The sequence below is a fragment of the Gavialis gangeticus genome, unplaced genomic scaffold (genome assembly GCF_001723915.1).
Source record: "Gavialis gangeticus isolate Ggan-Ray unplaced genomic scaffold, GavGan_comp1, whole genome shotgun sequence".
NCBI classification, from domain to species: Eukaryota; Metazoa; Chordata; order Crocodylia; family Gavialidae; genus Gavialis; species Gavialis gangeticus.
The window spans coordinates 99,230,612-99,246,112 of record NW_017729025.1 but is presented as its reverse complement, the minus strand read 5'-3'; the positions used below and the strand labels follow the sequence as shown (position 1 = coordinate 99,246,112).

At 40.8% G+C, this 15,501-nt stretch overlaps 1 protein-coding gene across 12 annotated transcripts in view; it reads right to left on the bottom strand.

Annotated features, from left to right (window-relative positions):
* PHF21A (PHD finger protein 21A) overlaps positions 1 to 15,501 on the bottom strand; it is a 268,370-nt gene that overhangs the window by 190,360 nt on the left and 62,509 nt on the right. For 8 of the 12 annotated variants that reach the window (XM_019519314.1, XM_019519313.1, XM_019519325.1 and 5 more), the window contains one exon: positions 13,412 to 13,498. In XM_019519314.1, coding sequence (XP_019374859.1) covers positions 13,412 to 13,498 — 87 coding nt within the window. The remainder of the gene's footprint in view (positions 1 to 13,411; positions 13,499 to 15,501) is intronic. The other 4 variants (XM_019519317.1, XM_019519320.1, XM_019519326.1 and 1 more) reach the window with 1 other exon arrangement.

The following is a 15,501-nucleotide window of genomic DNA, read 5'->3' as shown; positions in this document are numbered from 1 at the left end:
AACCATAGCCCCTAACTGACAAGTAGGTGTACTGCTAGACCATAAGCTTCCAAAGCAGCAACCTTCTCTTAATATGCGTTAGGAATGGTGCAATTAGACCATGTATCTAGAAGGCCCAGGTGAAATACATGCGCCTTCTCATTTTAAAATTATGAAATGCTGTTATTAAACACATTCTAGCTTGCACTTTTGTTAACTTTCATGAAATTAAGCCTAGGGGTGGATTTTACTCTCCTTCTCCCTGCCTCAATAATTAGAACACCTTCATTTGTACGCATTGTGCAAACATTAAGAGCAAGATGGAATCCTTAATTCTGAAGTTTGCCTATTTTGGTTTCTAGCCCATTTCTGATTTTTGAGCGTAAAAAACCAGAAAAGTACATCTCTGAAATTACTGAAGCATGATCCGACTCAGCAAGTTAAAACTTTCAGGGATATCCAATAGCCAACTCTCAGGAGCAACATGCGATTTTCACAAAGGTATTACTATTGTAGATGAACTGCCCAGAATCTATCTATCTACACTTGCTTTTCAAATAGGGCAAACTGTTTTGGAGATTTATTCTGGCTTATATGAACACAAAAGATGACTCCAACTAGATTCAGTCAAAAAGTTCCCCAACTGCATCCAAGCCTGGCTTAAGTATAATTCAGATTCAAGACTGAAAAGTGGATCCAGAGAACAGCTGCTGGAAGAAAAAAAATGCAGAGATTTATTTTAAAAACATTATGCAATGGTCACTTGGAATTTCTAAATGAAGCAGCTATGGCATTAGCATTTCTTTAAGCAGAATATTAGGAACAACAAGGTAAAAATCAACTCAGCACACAAGTTCTGGATATCTTGGCACAGCAGGCAGCAAAGCTGGAAAACCCAAAACCAAAAAGTTCACATCAATATTGAATTCTCCAAGTTCATGTGTTTAAGCATTCCAGGGATCCAGAGGAGTTTGACATCTTAATTTCCACATTCATATAATTATAACAGAAGCTGCAGCAAATGGGTTAAGCAGAAACAAGAGAGAAGAGATGTGCATTTCCACTATCATCTGAACCCGCAACGAGAATCCATTTCAGTCAATGTCTCCTGACAGTTTAGGAGAACACTTTCTTAGCAAATGAAGTAGCAAATTCCTGTAAAAATGACAAAGGAGGGAGACACTGGCTAGGCTGGTTTCTTCTGATGTTTGTAGGGGACAGTAAAGGTCTGAAGAAGAGTCTTCCTAAACAAAAGAATAGCTATGATTCTCACAACTCAGAGAACCTCTGTTTTCACCAAATCAGAACCTTCTTTCTCTGTGGAGGATCTCAGGATTACAACACAACTCAGTGACAAACAGCCCTTAGAGAGTGACAAAAAACATAAGGCACAAGAGATCACACAGTAGAGGAAGATACTGCACAAAGTTGCTGCCACTGCCTTTTCCGATTCCTCCCATCTATGACTAAAGTTAAGTTGAAAAGTAAGAGGCAGGAGCGTAGAACTACTTCAGCCACCAATTGCACATCAACTCCTCGCAAAGCAACAAACATCTCTTCCATCTAACTCCCCAGATAAGGGCATAAAGAATCTACCCCAAAACTAGCTATCAATCACTTTTGCCCAATTCATTACGTGCATGCTATTATTCACTGTCTGGACATAAACTAAATGTGTACAAAAAGACTAAACACTAAGTTTAGACAAAAAGATTACTCTTTCCTTTGCCCCCCCCATGTAATGACCTAGTTCAAGCAATTAAAAAACCACAACTGCCTCCTTACGGCCACTAAGAAGTCTCTTCCAAGTAGAAAGGGCAGACAAACGGCTGTATTTAAACATGTTCCAAGGGTTGCCACATTCAGGTCACTGGTAGATTGGGAAGTCTCTCAAAACTGCACACCTTATCTGACAACATACATTTTCCTCCAGGAGTTGCATCCTGGGGACAGAGAATGAAAGCATTCTGGCTGATTGTAAGGGCCATCATGGGCCTGAGGGAAAAGATTATTTGAAGGCAGAATATTAAACATGGAACCTAGAGGATAAAACTGATTACATTTTGATGATCAAAAATCTGCTGAACCCAAAGGGTAAGTGTGATTAAGATATACTGCTTTCTGTAACCAAAAAACACACTAGGTAGTGAGGTAGCTTGCATCACATGCGGTGGGGATTCCAAGACAGCCACAAGTGACCAAGGACCCGTTTACAGCTATCCCCAGTTAACCCAGCTGTTGGCCAAAGTCCAGAGCAGGGTTTAAACTCACACATCTACAACTGTGGCACAGCTGTCAAGATGATTTTGCTATGGCAGCTTCCCAAGTCACAGTGAAGACATAAATAAATACAATACTGATATGTATATACCACACGAGCCTTCCCTTTCAGGAGACTTTTTTTTTGTTTTTGGTTTTTTACATACACACCCACCCACCATCCCCTCCCAGCATTCCCTTTTAGGAGCTCATTTTCCTGCCAACGTGAATTACATTAATACAACTCTGTTTTTAAATCATACTTCTAACATTTTTTAAATTAAATTACAACTGAAAAACTGGATTAACACTTCAACTTTAACACACTTACACACCCCACAATGATGTGAATTAATATGCCAAGATGCCTAATGTCACTGGTATCATACAACTTCTAACTGATTTTGCTGGGGAAAAGCAGAGCACCAAGAATGGAAATGTCAAACACAAGTAGCTTGTAATTAAAGGGATTCTGCTGTTGGCTGTATGTTTGTCAGTTCTTTCTATAAGGAGGAATGTCAAGAGGCAGATGGAGGATTAGGTTTGCTCCTGTCACTGTGCTGGGAGGTGAGGAAAAGGAGGAAGCTCATCTTTAGAAGTAACATCTTCCCTCAAAATATCTTGATAGTGAGTTCCCACCTTTCCATCTCCTCTGTTCTAAGGGAGGAAACATTATGTTAAGCATGATGAATTAAAGCAAAGGCATGCATCTCTATCAGACCTCCTTCCTACCTGTGAAGTCAGCCTTTCCTTAAAACAGGTGAATATGGCTTGCCCACCCCATAACCAATTTGAGAGCAAATATTCTGAAGTCTTGGGCTCTATTTTCACTTAGCCTAGAGTCTTTTCTCTAAAGGATGATCATATTTTTCTTTTGGTAACAAGTTTAAAAACACACTGATGAGAAAGTCACCAAAAGCCACAAGGCTGCTGTGCATGAAACCAATTTCTACCTGCTTGCCAAGTAGATGATTGCAAACAGGACCACTCAGCTGTTATTTCTACATCCAGGTGCTCACAGTCTAAGTCTAGCTTTAGAATAGGGGTGGGCAATTATTTTGGCTGTCAGGCCAGTTAAGTTTTGGCAAGCTGTATAGGGCCACACAAAATCTTTTAGAAGATATCATTTTAACAAGTTACAGATAAAAAACCCACAAATCGTGTACTAAAAAAAAAACAACAACAAAAAAAAACAAGCATCTACTATAACATACATAGTAAAGCAGGGCTTTCATCCAGGTTCACTGAGGGATGGAGACCAAAGCCCTGAGGTAAGTGCGTGACCTGGAGGAAATTCACAGGATGGGGCAACAGGGGAAGCATTCTCATTCTTCCTGACAAAGTAAAGCAATTGGCTAGTTACCTCAGGTTTCTATACATGAATGCTCAAAGCCTGGGAAACAAGCAGGAAGAATTGGAAGTCCTTACGCAGTCAAAGAACAATGATATGATTGGAATAACAGAGACTTGGTGGGGTATCTTACATGACTAGGACACTGTCATGGATAGGTATAAACTGTTCAGGAAAAAGAGGAACAGTTGTGCTTTATGTAAAAGAACTGTATGATTGCTCAGAGCTCCAGTATGAAAATGCAGACAGGCCTATTAAAAGCCTCTTGGCTCCAACTCATCCAGAGAACTGATGGGTGGGATTCCCCAAGAGGCCAGTCTGAGGTGGAAGAGGGTCCAGGAGAGCTGGCTGTACTTTAAAGAAACCTTACTAAGGATGCAGGAACAGACCACCCCGATGTGCAGGAAGATTGCACGTATGGCAGAAGACCAGCATGGCCTAGCAGGGAACACTTTAGTGAGCTAATACACAAACAGGAAGCTTACAAGAAGTGGAATCTTGGACAAACAACTAGAGATGAGTATATGAGTATTGCTCAGGCATGCTGGGATAAAAATCAGGAAGGCCAAAGCACAACCGGAGTTGCATCTAGCCAGGGACGCAAACGGTAAAAAGAAGGAATTCTACAAGTAAAATCAGCAACAAGAGGAAGACCAGGTAAAGGACCCACACTTTCCTAAATGGGGGAGGCAACCTAGTGACAGACAATGCAGAAAAAGCTGAAGTACTTAATGCCTTTTTCACCTCAGTCTTCACAGGCAAAGTCAGCTTCCAGACTACCACACCTGGCAGCACAGTCTACAGAGAAAATGAGTAGCCAACAGTGACAAAAGAACAGGTTAGGGACTATTTAGAAAAGCTGGATATATAAAAGTCCATGGGGCCAGACACTATGCACCTGAGGATGCCAAGGGTGTTGGCCTATGTGATTGCAGAGCCGCTGGCCATCATCTCTGAAGATTCGTGGTGGTAGGGAGAGGTCCTGGATGATTGGAAAAAGGGGAAATATAGTGCCCATTTTAAAAAATGGGAAGCAGGAGGATCTGGGGAACTACAGACTGGTCAGCCTCACAAGGGTCCCTGGAAAAATCATGGAACAGGTCCTCAAGGAATCTGTTCTAAGAAATTGGAGAAGGTGATTAGGAACAGTCTGCATAGATTCACCAAGGGCAAGTCATGCCTGACCAACCTGATTGCCTTCTATGATGAAATGACCGGTTTTGTGGATGCAGGAGAGCAGTGGATGTGATACAACTTGACTTTAGCAAGGCTTTAGAAAGAGTCTCCCACAACATTCTTGCAAGCAAGGTAAGGAAGTACAGGTTGGATGAATGGACTGTAGGATGGACAGAAAACTGGCTGGATTGATGAGCTCAGAGTGTAGTAGTCAATGGCTCAATGTCTGGTTGGCAGCCAGTATTAAGTGGAGTGCTCCAGGGGTCAGTCCTTGGGCCAGTTTTGTTCAATATCTTCATCAACGACTTGGAAGATAGGATGGAGTGCACCCTCAGCAAGTTTGCAGATGACATCAAGCTGAGGGGAGTAGTGGATACACTGGAATGTAGAGCTACAATTCACAGAGACCTAGAGAAATCAGAGGATTAAACCAAAAGAAATCTGATGGAGGTTCAATAAGGACAAATGCAAACTCCTGTTCTTAGGATGGAACAATCCCCACTCCCCACAGTCCCATGGCTGGGAGACGACAGTTGCTGCGATGAACCTTCCAGCTGAGGGGGGAGAATGTGTGGGGCCCCACCAATAGGAGCTATCAGCTGGAAACTTCTACGCTCAGGGGCATATGTGGACCCCTGCCCCACCCCCTCCCCAAACCAAACTGGGAGCTCTGCTCCCAGCCATAGGGGCCCCTGGCCATACAGTTAATGGCATGATAGGAAGCAGCTACAAAGCTATTACACATTTGGTGGAATAATTTTGTAACTTATTCTTCTTTTTATCATACCGTTCACTGATTGAACATGTGGCCAGGTGACTGTCTAAGACATGATTAACTGGTTAATCACACCTGAAGTGTAACATAGATGAAGCCTATGTGGGTCCAAGCATTATTCATTCTGATCCTTCTCAGTGTAGGATCTACAAAGCCCTCACATGAGAAAGAAGAAATCAGCATTCAATGTGACAAAAGTGGTATAGAAAACTTCAATGTAATCAGAAGTACAGAGCTCAAAAGTTCCAACAGTATTTTCTGCTGCTTTTTTCTTATGCTTACCAGCCTCACGATCCAAGCAGACACTTGTAACACAATACTTTCCATCAGCAACTGATAGGATTCAAGGGTAGCATCAACTATAGACAGGAACATCTCTTGCTACATGGTATGAAGACAAAAAGTAGGTGGGAGGAGGTGGTGCAGTTACCAGGAAAAAGTCAGTTACCAAGTTGGTGTCTAGCAAGGGCAACAAACAGGCACTGAACTCTCGAATGTTACCCAGGGACCCTGGCACACGTCATGAAAGATCACAAGGCATATTTCATAAAGCTAACTCTTATATGTTTTAAAGATAGATAGTGGCTTCACATTAAAAACTGAGACGCTTTAAACATTATCTCCTTAAATCACAAAAGCATATTCAGGATTCAACTTTGGAAATCCAAGGATTCTTTCAACTAGATACTTTACCTTCACAAAAAAAGAAATGACTCCATCCTTACTAGAAGCATCTTTCTTAACAACTCTTTAACTACCACTGAAAGCCACAGCAGAGAGATCCTTTTCATAAGAGCCTCTCCCAGCATCCTCCTTGAATAGCCGGTCCTTAAAACTTAGAGTTACAGGTATGTCTTTACTAAAATGAACAACTGGCATCTGACTACTGATTATTCTTCCCTCCCAGCTGGTAGATATTTCTATTTAAGGTTTACCTTAAAAAGGAACCAGTTTCTTCAAATTGCATTTTCCCCCCAATTTTGGGACAGGAGTAGGGAGGAGCAGGGAGGGAAGTGTTTTTAACAACTCCAAGGATAGTCTATTATTCAGTGGCTGCAACTGCTACCATAACAGCTTGACAGTATTTGCCAATAACCCCCACCCTACTAGCGGTGTCGACCATGCCAGCAAAATTGTTAAAAGGAGTCTTTTGATTCACTAAGGTAGGCAACTCACAGTCCACCTGGATATAAAGAAAGTTGAAGTCTCTCTAAAAATAGAGACGCTTAGGCTGAGCAGTTATAAAGACAGAAGCATGGTAGCAACACCAGAGAGGTTTTAACCAAATTATTTTTGCCGTGTGTGCGTTATATTAAAAATCAAACCTCAGAAAATACATGACTGAAGTTTTCATGCTGCTTGTACTATGTTCGTAAAGCAGACTGAAAAAAAGGTGCAACTGTAAGTGACACATTAACTGGTATGTCATTACCCTTTATATTCTTTAGTCAGATGGGGATGATCTGGGCTTGACAGTAGAAGTAGCAGCAGTCCCAGATGACTAACACACACACATACCTCCTCCCATACTCTTTTCTAATATAACAACTATTTGTTACCATACCAATAAAATAATTCTTTTAACGTACACGTAGGACAGGGCTTGGGATCACTTTTTTGGATACTCCAAGAAAGATTTATATAGTTTTCAGAGGGAGTGGTCTGATCTTTCAAGAGATTTTGAACAGAGAGAGATTCCTGTGGTCTTCAGTGGTATTTCGAAGGGCTTGGAAGCTCTGAAAAAATAGTTTATTTAGGGTCCAAATTAAGGATAAGCTCCTACTATCTTCAACCTCTTTCCCATTCTGTGCAGTTCAGGGGCAAGACTGGAGGGGGTTACGAACAAGTCTGAGTCATACAGAAGAGCCAGCCTGAGTTTCTTTAAACCCTAAACAACACAGGAGAGGAACTATCTGAAAGTAAATTTTCCAGTCTTTAAAACAACAAGCAGACTACTTTGCTTTTACAGTGTTATTATCTGGGTTCTGAAATTCTGTGGCGTCTTAACTTCACTCCACAGCACAACTTGTCAAATTTTCTTCAGTGGGGGAGGAGAAAATGCATAGCTTGGCATCATTCAATTACTTTGTGGTACTTTTTAAATATAAAGTGCCCTCTGGACTTCTATACAGGGATGATACATGCATGAGACACGATACCCAAGATATTTATCATCTGAGATCATGGCTGCCCATTTCCAGCACTTAAGATAGAAAAGTTAAAGGATTCTTGATGCTTAATGTAAATGTAGTCTCAGGTGTCTATACACATGCATCAAGACTGTTCGGGGCAGACTCAATTAAGTCTACTGGAGCATGGTAATTATCAGGCTCCAGCTACCGCACTCCAGCAGACTCCAGCATCCTGTGCATCAGCATCCCCATGCTGAAAAATGGTGATGGGGGCACTTTAACTTAAGCTCGTTAGATAAGCTTTAGTTAAAGTGCCATCACCACCATTTTTCAGTGTGGGGATGCTGATACACATGATGCTCCAGGCCCTGTATTTAGAGAGGTTCTCAGAGCCACTCTAATTAAAGCACTCCTTCCCCTAATCCTCAACCCCCCAATCGCTTCCCAGAGTACATGTATAAGCACCCTTAATTCCTTCCACATATGTTCACTGAAAATACAGTGAAGTGCAACACAAGAAAGAATAACTTAATTTCATTGCCATTTAATTAGAGAAAAAGTATCCTCCAACTTGTTCCTATTCAAGTATTAGGGCCCCAGCAGGAGATTTCTGCTGGCAAATTTAGTAGAGACCACATTACATTTTTATTTAGCACAATGACACTCAATGTTGTAGCACTGCAGGCCAGATAAAAGGCCTGGGGCTGATTCGTGAGCCAGACTGGGCCCGCGCACCTGGATCAGGCCCCACGTGGTCTTAGCAGGTCTCCACACGTTAGGATCAAATCCCATGCTACCCTGCACAATTAGGATCAAGCCCCATGCCAGGACTGGGCCCCAAGGCCCTGGCTCTGCATGCTAGGACCAGGCTCCATGCCAGCCTGCAGGGCTCCCCACACATCCAGAAATTTAGCAGCAAGGTAGCAGTGCCGCTGCTCCTCTGCCACTGAAATTTTGGGCCCATCAGGAGCTCCAACGGCCAGATAACATGGGACCAGGGGCTGGATCGAACCTATGGGCCAGGAGTTGAGCATGCCCAATACAGAAGAATTAGCCAAGATGGGGTTTGGAACATGTGGAAATAAGGAATAAAGTAATACCAGAAAATAAATAGCCAGAGACCACAGACACAGTAATAAATAGATGCATGGGAGCCAAGAACAAGAGTCATGAATGATGTAGCAGCGCTGCAGAACAACTAGTATTTCTGAACTGTCGAATTTGCTTAGCAACTGTTTGTCCTTATAAAGCAGGTAATCCAAACTGCTACTGCCACTGCAAGCCAATATTTTTTGGTTAACTAGGCACACTTAAAAATATATTACAGTGCATCAGGCATAAAGCAGCACGTTCAAGCTCTGGAAGGGAAGACAAACAAACAAGTCTTGTAGCCTGTACATTCATCCAAGGTAAATTGTTCACTGTCAGTCTCCCTTAAACCTCAGGTAGGTCACTTAACCTTTGGGTCTCGGGTCACTATTCATGCTATGGGAAATATTTCCCTCCCTCAGAGGTAAGAAAGGATAAAATTTACATGAAGTACTACCACTACGTCAGGAGAATCTATTCCTTAAAGCTTTTATTTCTGTTGCATTCAGAGGCAGAATTAATGTTCCAATATTTCCAAGAATTTGGATTTAAGTAAATAGTGATGACTAGGTAATCTACACAGAGAAGTTGCTATATAGTACAACCGTGATGTTCAACTGCCAGCCCGTGGGGCACATGCTACCTGTGAGGGCTTAGTCTGCAGCCCCCAGATTCCTCATGCAGATCCCCTCATTACTCTAACTGTGCAGCAGTCAAGATCTCCAGGCTCTCCCCTCCCCTCTCTGAAGGGAACAGGGCAGAGCATTGCAGCACAGCCTCCGGTGCCAGGAGAGACCACAGCAGGAGGCGGAGGGGAGGGGCTTCCCACCCACTTGCCTGGTATAGTGGTTGGGAAGGGGGCACCCCCTCCCAGTGCCCACCTGCCTGATGCCAAGGGAATTTGTAGCTGGTGAGTTTGGGGGGGGGGGACAAGATGAGCCCTGCCTGCTCAGTGCAGCCTGTGTTGGTGCATCTCCAAACTGCTAAGAAGCTGGACAGTCCTATATTACAAAATGAAGGATACAAAAAGATGGGTATGATACAACTGTGTGTCAGAGACATAAAACCACCCATATTACAAAGCTGGCCAACAGATTTTCTGCCCACCCGTTCTTTCCTGTCTATTCAGTGAAGTAAAAATGAACTATTCCTTGCAACTGAAAGCAGTCGTCTTGTATATGCTCATTGACAGCATATCAGTGGCAGGGTAGTACCACTTGAATGCGATTGAGAGAGCTGTGGATAGTAACTCATTTTTACAGTTTTCAAAATTTATTTTGCTAGATTTTTCTGATGGTTCAATCACTAATTCTAAACCTTTTTCCTTTAAAAGACATTTTTCAAAACAGGGATCTGGCCACCAATTCCCTGCCAGGGTTAACAGAAATCACAGCTAAGCACCCTTGAAAGTTTTGTTTCATGATAAAGTTTAAATTTCTCTCTTATAACACAAAACAACTGTTAAAACTGAACTGTGATGAAAACACAAGATATAATAAAAATAATTATGTTTAGAAGGGAAGTTAGATCCCAAATTTATATTAAATAACCAGCTTCTGCTAATACTTGACAGTAAAACACTTAGTTTCAAAAACTAGGCTTTTTGTCCCCTCCCCACAAAAACCTCCTTTCCTTGTAGTATTTACAACTCTAAACAATGAAGTACAGACATCAAAGCCTAAAAAAAAGTGAAAATGATTTCACTTATTTTACTGTCGTAAAAGAACAGAAACATTATTAAAATACTGAATTTAAAAACTGAAGGTTATTAGTAAAAGGAAAAGAATTGTTTAAAGGATTTAAGTTTACTCCCACTTTAAAATGAAATTCATGTTCAAAAGTTTCTTTCCCCCCACCTTTTTAAAAAGTTGCTTTTCATGCAATACAATACAACCTGCAGCGTACTCTGCATAAATACCTCAAGTGACACAAATCAAAGCATTTGCTTTCACCGCTCTTTTTACATTTTCAACAGCTGTATGGATATGGCATGCTTTTTACTGTACATTTTAACTCTGCATCAGCTAACAAATTTCTTTAAGTTTAAGCCTACACATGACAACCTACTTGCCTTCTTGTAGATTGCCAGATTTCTTCAGTTTCCCAAACTTCTGAACAGAGCTCTCATTATTAATGCTCAGCAAGAAGCCCGAGCCACTATGAATCATTGCAGCGACAGACAGCAAACTCCTGCACATTAGCACTACTCCCACAATACTTCAGAATAGGAGAGAAGTCCCTACAGCAACTGAAAGCCTCAGCTAAACTGTTAAGAGTTGGTGCTCATATTAAGAACCCTCATGCATCTTCAGCAGGAGAGAACAACAGATGAAGAAAAAAAAGGAGTATGCTAGCCTAGTTTATGATACTCCAACAACACCAAATATTCTGTTTTTTCTGAACACTAGTGTATCAATCTGCCCTCAGAATGACTTAGGGACAATGTGCAGGTCAGAACCTTAAACTCCCCACTTCAGGGAAAGTGAATTAAATGAAAGCTGTGGATAACCATCCACAAATTAGAAGCTGAATTTAGAGCTGTAGTTTAAAGAAACTGCCCTATGAACCTGTGTAGTGGGCAATTAGAGTTCAACCCTTAATTCTAGGGTTTGCAAAAGCTGAGCATGCTGACTCAGTCCAACCCAAAACTTGTAGCTAAGCACATGCTGCAATACACCCGTTAGCCAGGGGAAGCTAACAGCATTCTATATGGAGGAATATTATAGAAATATACAAAAGGTATCAGAAAATGCACCCATTTGCTCAGTGAACTAGTCTGGAAGTAAGTGCCCAACCAAAAGCATCAATTATTTTGAAAAAACACAATAATAGTGAAAACAAAAGTAAAGCCTTCATCAGAAATCAGAGTGTTTAGTCTCCAAATGGGATGCATCTCTTTGCTTTGCAAAAAACTGCAGCTCCCCATGCAAACTCCTGAAAATAGCCAGCAAAAAGAAAGCTACATACATATGAATCTCTTGTGTGTGAAAAATCTCTTAACCCTAATGTGCTGCAATCCTCATTACAACACCTATTCTTTTTAAAAGGGTTCTCTTTTAAGATACTAGCAGCTCACTGGCCTCATAACTGGGAAGATAAAGCAGCTTAAGACCTGCTTTAAAATTCTGATGATCAGAGAACTCACTGTATAACTACAAACCATATGACTATAAAGGAGGAAAGTATAAAAGCAGTTTAAGATTTTATATTAACCATTTCCTTCTCAGGACCACTGACAGCAGACTATACAAATTCTATTTAATTAAAAAAATTAAAATAAACTCATGCCTTATCATAAATGGAAAAAAGTTCTTTATTGTGTGCAATTTCAAGATGCTATTTTAAACAAAAAGATGCAGCTTTTCCTTTAATTTCCCACAAACATTACCTCAAACAACCCATCTTTCACCTGCCACCCCTTCCACCTAAATGTACAACATATTTCAGAATAAGTTAATTATGTTTAATTGCTTGTTTAGTTCTTTTATGATGTAACTTTATATACATTCAAATTGCAATTATATAGTTACTATCAGAGACATTTTTCTCAACTTTGAAGTTCTCACCTTTTAGCTCCATGTCATACCATCTGTCCCTACTAGGGCATACAAAACGGCAGTCAAAGAGACTCACCTTCTGAAATCCAGGAAAACTAACCCTGAAACCTTCAAGGGCCTTCTGAGCCTACTCAGACACAACCACATGCAGAGGATCGTTCCAAATTTTAAAGAACAAGCCACTATCACGTGAGATGCATACCAATACAAACAGGAAACATTTAGCTTTAGTTGACTTCATCTTCCAACTTAACTGTTTTATATAGTCTCCTTGATTCACTGTCCAGCTGATAAAACACAGCTTAGCATTTCAGTAAGCAAATTCCAAGATGAATGTTAATAGACTCCTTTAGAAAGAACACTGTTCATGGAAGTAGGTGTTTAAATCTGTTTTCCCACTGCAGGGAACCCTACATTTTTAAGGGTCATCCATTAGAATTGTTTTCTACTTCTATAGAAAGTCCAGTAGAGTAATCATTTATCAACCAATAGCTACTTTAAATCCACCTATGGAGCAATCCCCACCAAATAGCTAACGTTATTATAGTAGTCAGCTATGGGGAACAAAGGCCACTAAAGATCAGCTGTACAAGCAACCTCAGAATTATTGAGCAGTTATCCCCCCAAAATGCTGGGCTGATATCAGCTCAGACTTCATGTTTGAAGGAAAAAAAATTAGAAAGCCTTGTTCAAGCCATACTGAGTAAAAGACTAAGCATTGTCTAAATAAGGATTTATTGGTTTAAACCAAGCAAGCAAGTCTCAAAATAACTCATCTCCAAATCATATCACTGTGAAATTCCCAGTCTCGTCCCACCTCTGTTTTATTTAAAGGTAAAAACTTATAGTTTAAACACCACAGATTTATTATCAGATTTTCCCATCAACATAGGTGACTGGTTCTATCAGTCAACTGTTTGATGAGCTCCACTTATTCATCTGTATTTTGTTTTGTTAGAGAAGTCAAACAAAATCCAAAACAACTAGCTGCCCACACTTATTTTCACACATAAAGAAATTTAGCAGCTCTCTTAGAAGCTGGGAGCAGACATATCTTTAGAACATGATGTTAAATATATCCCCATTTCCCTACCTGTTTCTCACTCAAAGCTGTGATTTTGGCTTGGAGTTCATGAAGCTGTTTCTTCAAATCAGCGTTCTGATTAGAAAGAAAAAATATCTGTGAGGGAGATATTCCATTTGTTAAAACACAGAATAGTAGAAGGATGACTCTTTGCATAACATACTACAGATAAGAAAGCACCTCTGGACATACAGCCAATCATTCTTCAAGAAGACTAATACAGCCTTATTCAAAAGTAATTTGGTACAACAATCTTTAGCAAATCTTTCTAGTAGTCAGAAAGATTTCCAAGGAAGAACAATTTGAAAGGACTTAATTAAGACATCCACAGGTGCTATGTACAAAATAATTACGTTACAGTTATCATTGAAATGTCAAATCAGATAAAAACGAGACAAGAAAACTTTAGTATTGTCTATGGGATGGCATAATGTGCTAACTAAAGCACCGTCCAACATTTGGGCTAAGTACAGACATTTGGGGGCATTAGGGGGACATTAAATCAATTCAAAACAGCTGCCTGATATCAAGTAAGTCAGCTAGCCAAGGCATTGGGGGTCCTGCCATCTGGAGGGGTTCATGGATCCTCCAGGGGATGGGGGAGCTGCGAGCCACAGATGGGGTGGAAGAGGACCAGGTGTGAGCACCCCAGGGCTCAGGCTAGTGGCTGGGTTTTCACAGGCTTAGGGCTATGCAGGGGAAGAAGTAGACAGAAGCTCCATGCACCAGTTTGACCTAAAACTGAATGAGTCTGATTAAATGTATATACAGGTTTATCATCTTAAACCTGGTTCTGCAATTTTTAGACCAGCCTGTGTGCATGGAAGTTCTGTTCAGTTACAGGTTTATACTGATTGCCAGTCACTGACACCGGATCTGTAAAAGTGTAAGGTCGCTACTAGGACAAGCTATGTTTAAATTAGGCAGCCATTTTGAACCTCCTAAATGTCTGTACTTAGCCCTGCTGCTTACACACAAGCCTTAAAGCAGACATTTGACTGCATAGGACATCAGTGGCTACATACATTAATAGTTAACTAACATACACATGCAAAGAGGAGTGGAATATGTCTATTTTATCCTCTCTCAATTTCTCATTGGGCTTTAGCCTACATTTAGAAGGGTTGTAGCTGCCTTAACAACACATTGTTGTTGTTAGCACTTTACCTACAAGGGCATTTTCTCAAGTCTAAGATTTTTGAGAGCCATAAACAGCTCACTCTACAAGATGTGATAGGGAACTCAATTTTTATTTACTAAAAAAAAATTATAAGTAAAAGGCATTCAATCTCAGAAGCTTATTGAGCAAAATCTCATTTTGTGAGGACACTGGCAAATGTACACATTTTCCCTTTCTTCATTTTTAGTTATGTGATCTTTTACCTAAACCCAAATCCCTGGATCTGGGGCCTACATACTGTCCCTCTCTACAAAGCACCCTGCACAACTATGGTGCTATATAAAAGTATTAAAACATGAAGCTCTAATATCACTAGAGACACAACATGCTTAATATACCTTTCACACAACTTTGAAATGCATTCTAATCCTGATCTACATTCCCTTACCTGCTACTGTACTCCTAGGATGACACAAAGCTCCAACAAGTCCAAATTTGGAGCTGGAGCCCTCCTTTGCTCTACCTGTATTGGGCCCTCTGGACATCTCTGCAAATGCCTCTCAATCTTAACCCGAAGCATTTGTGGCTATTTTGAGATGGGTAAGTTTCTTAACAGAAACCTCTCACCCTTCTAAGCACTGAGCATAGACAGATGATATGAACACTACAGAAGATAACGTAAGTGTATTCATTTAAATACAATCAAAAAGGGGGGGGGGGAGCCTCTCTTCTTACATTCACATACATGGAAACCTCACTAAATACATTATCATTAAACTGCTGCCAAAAAACAGTACGGCCTCATCCAGATGAGTGCGGCCATGCAGTATGTGGCACTACAAACATTTGCAGTGCCACATATCGCACAGTCCAGTGTTCTCCACGCTACAAAGGCATGTTGCCCAAGCATGTGCTGCACCAGATTTTTCCCCTGCGTGTTTTTTTGACCCCTGGATATAAAGGAGGGGGGAAAGAAAGA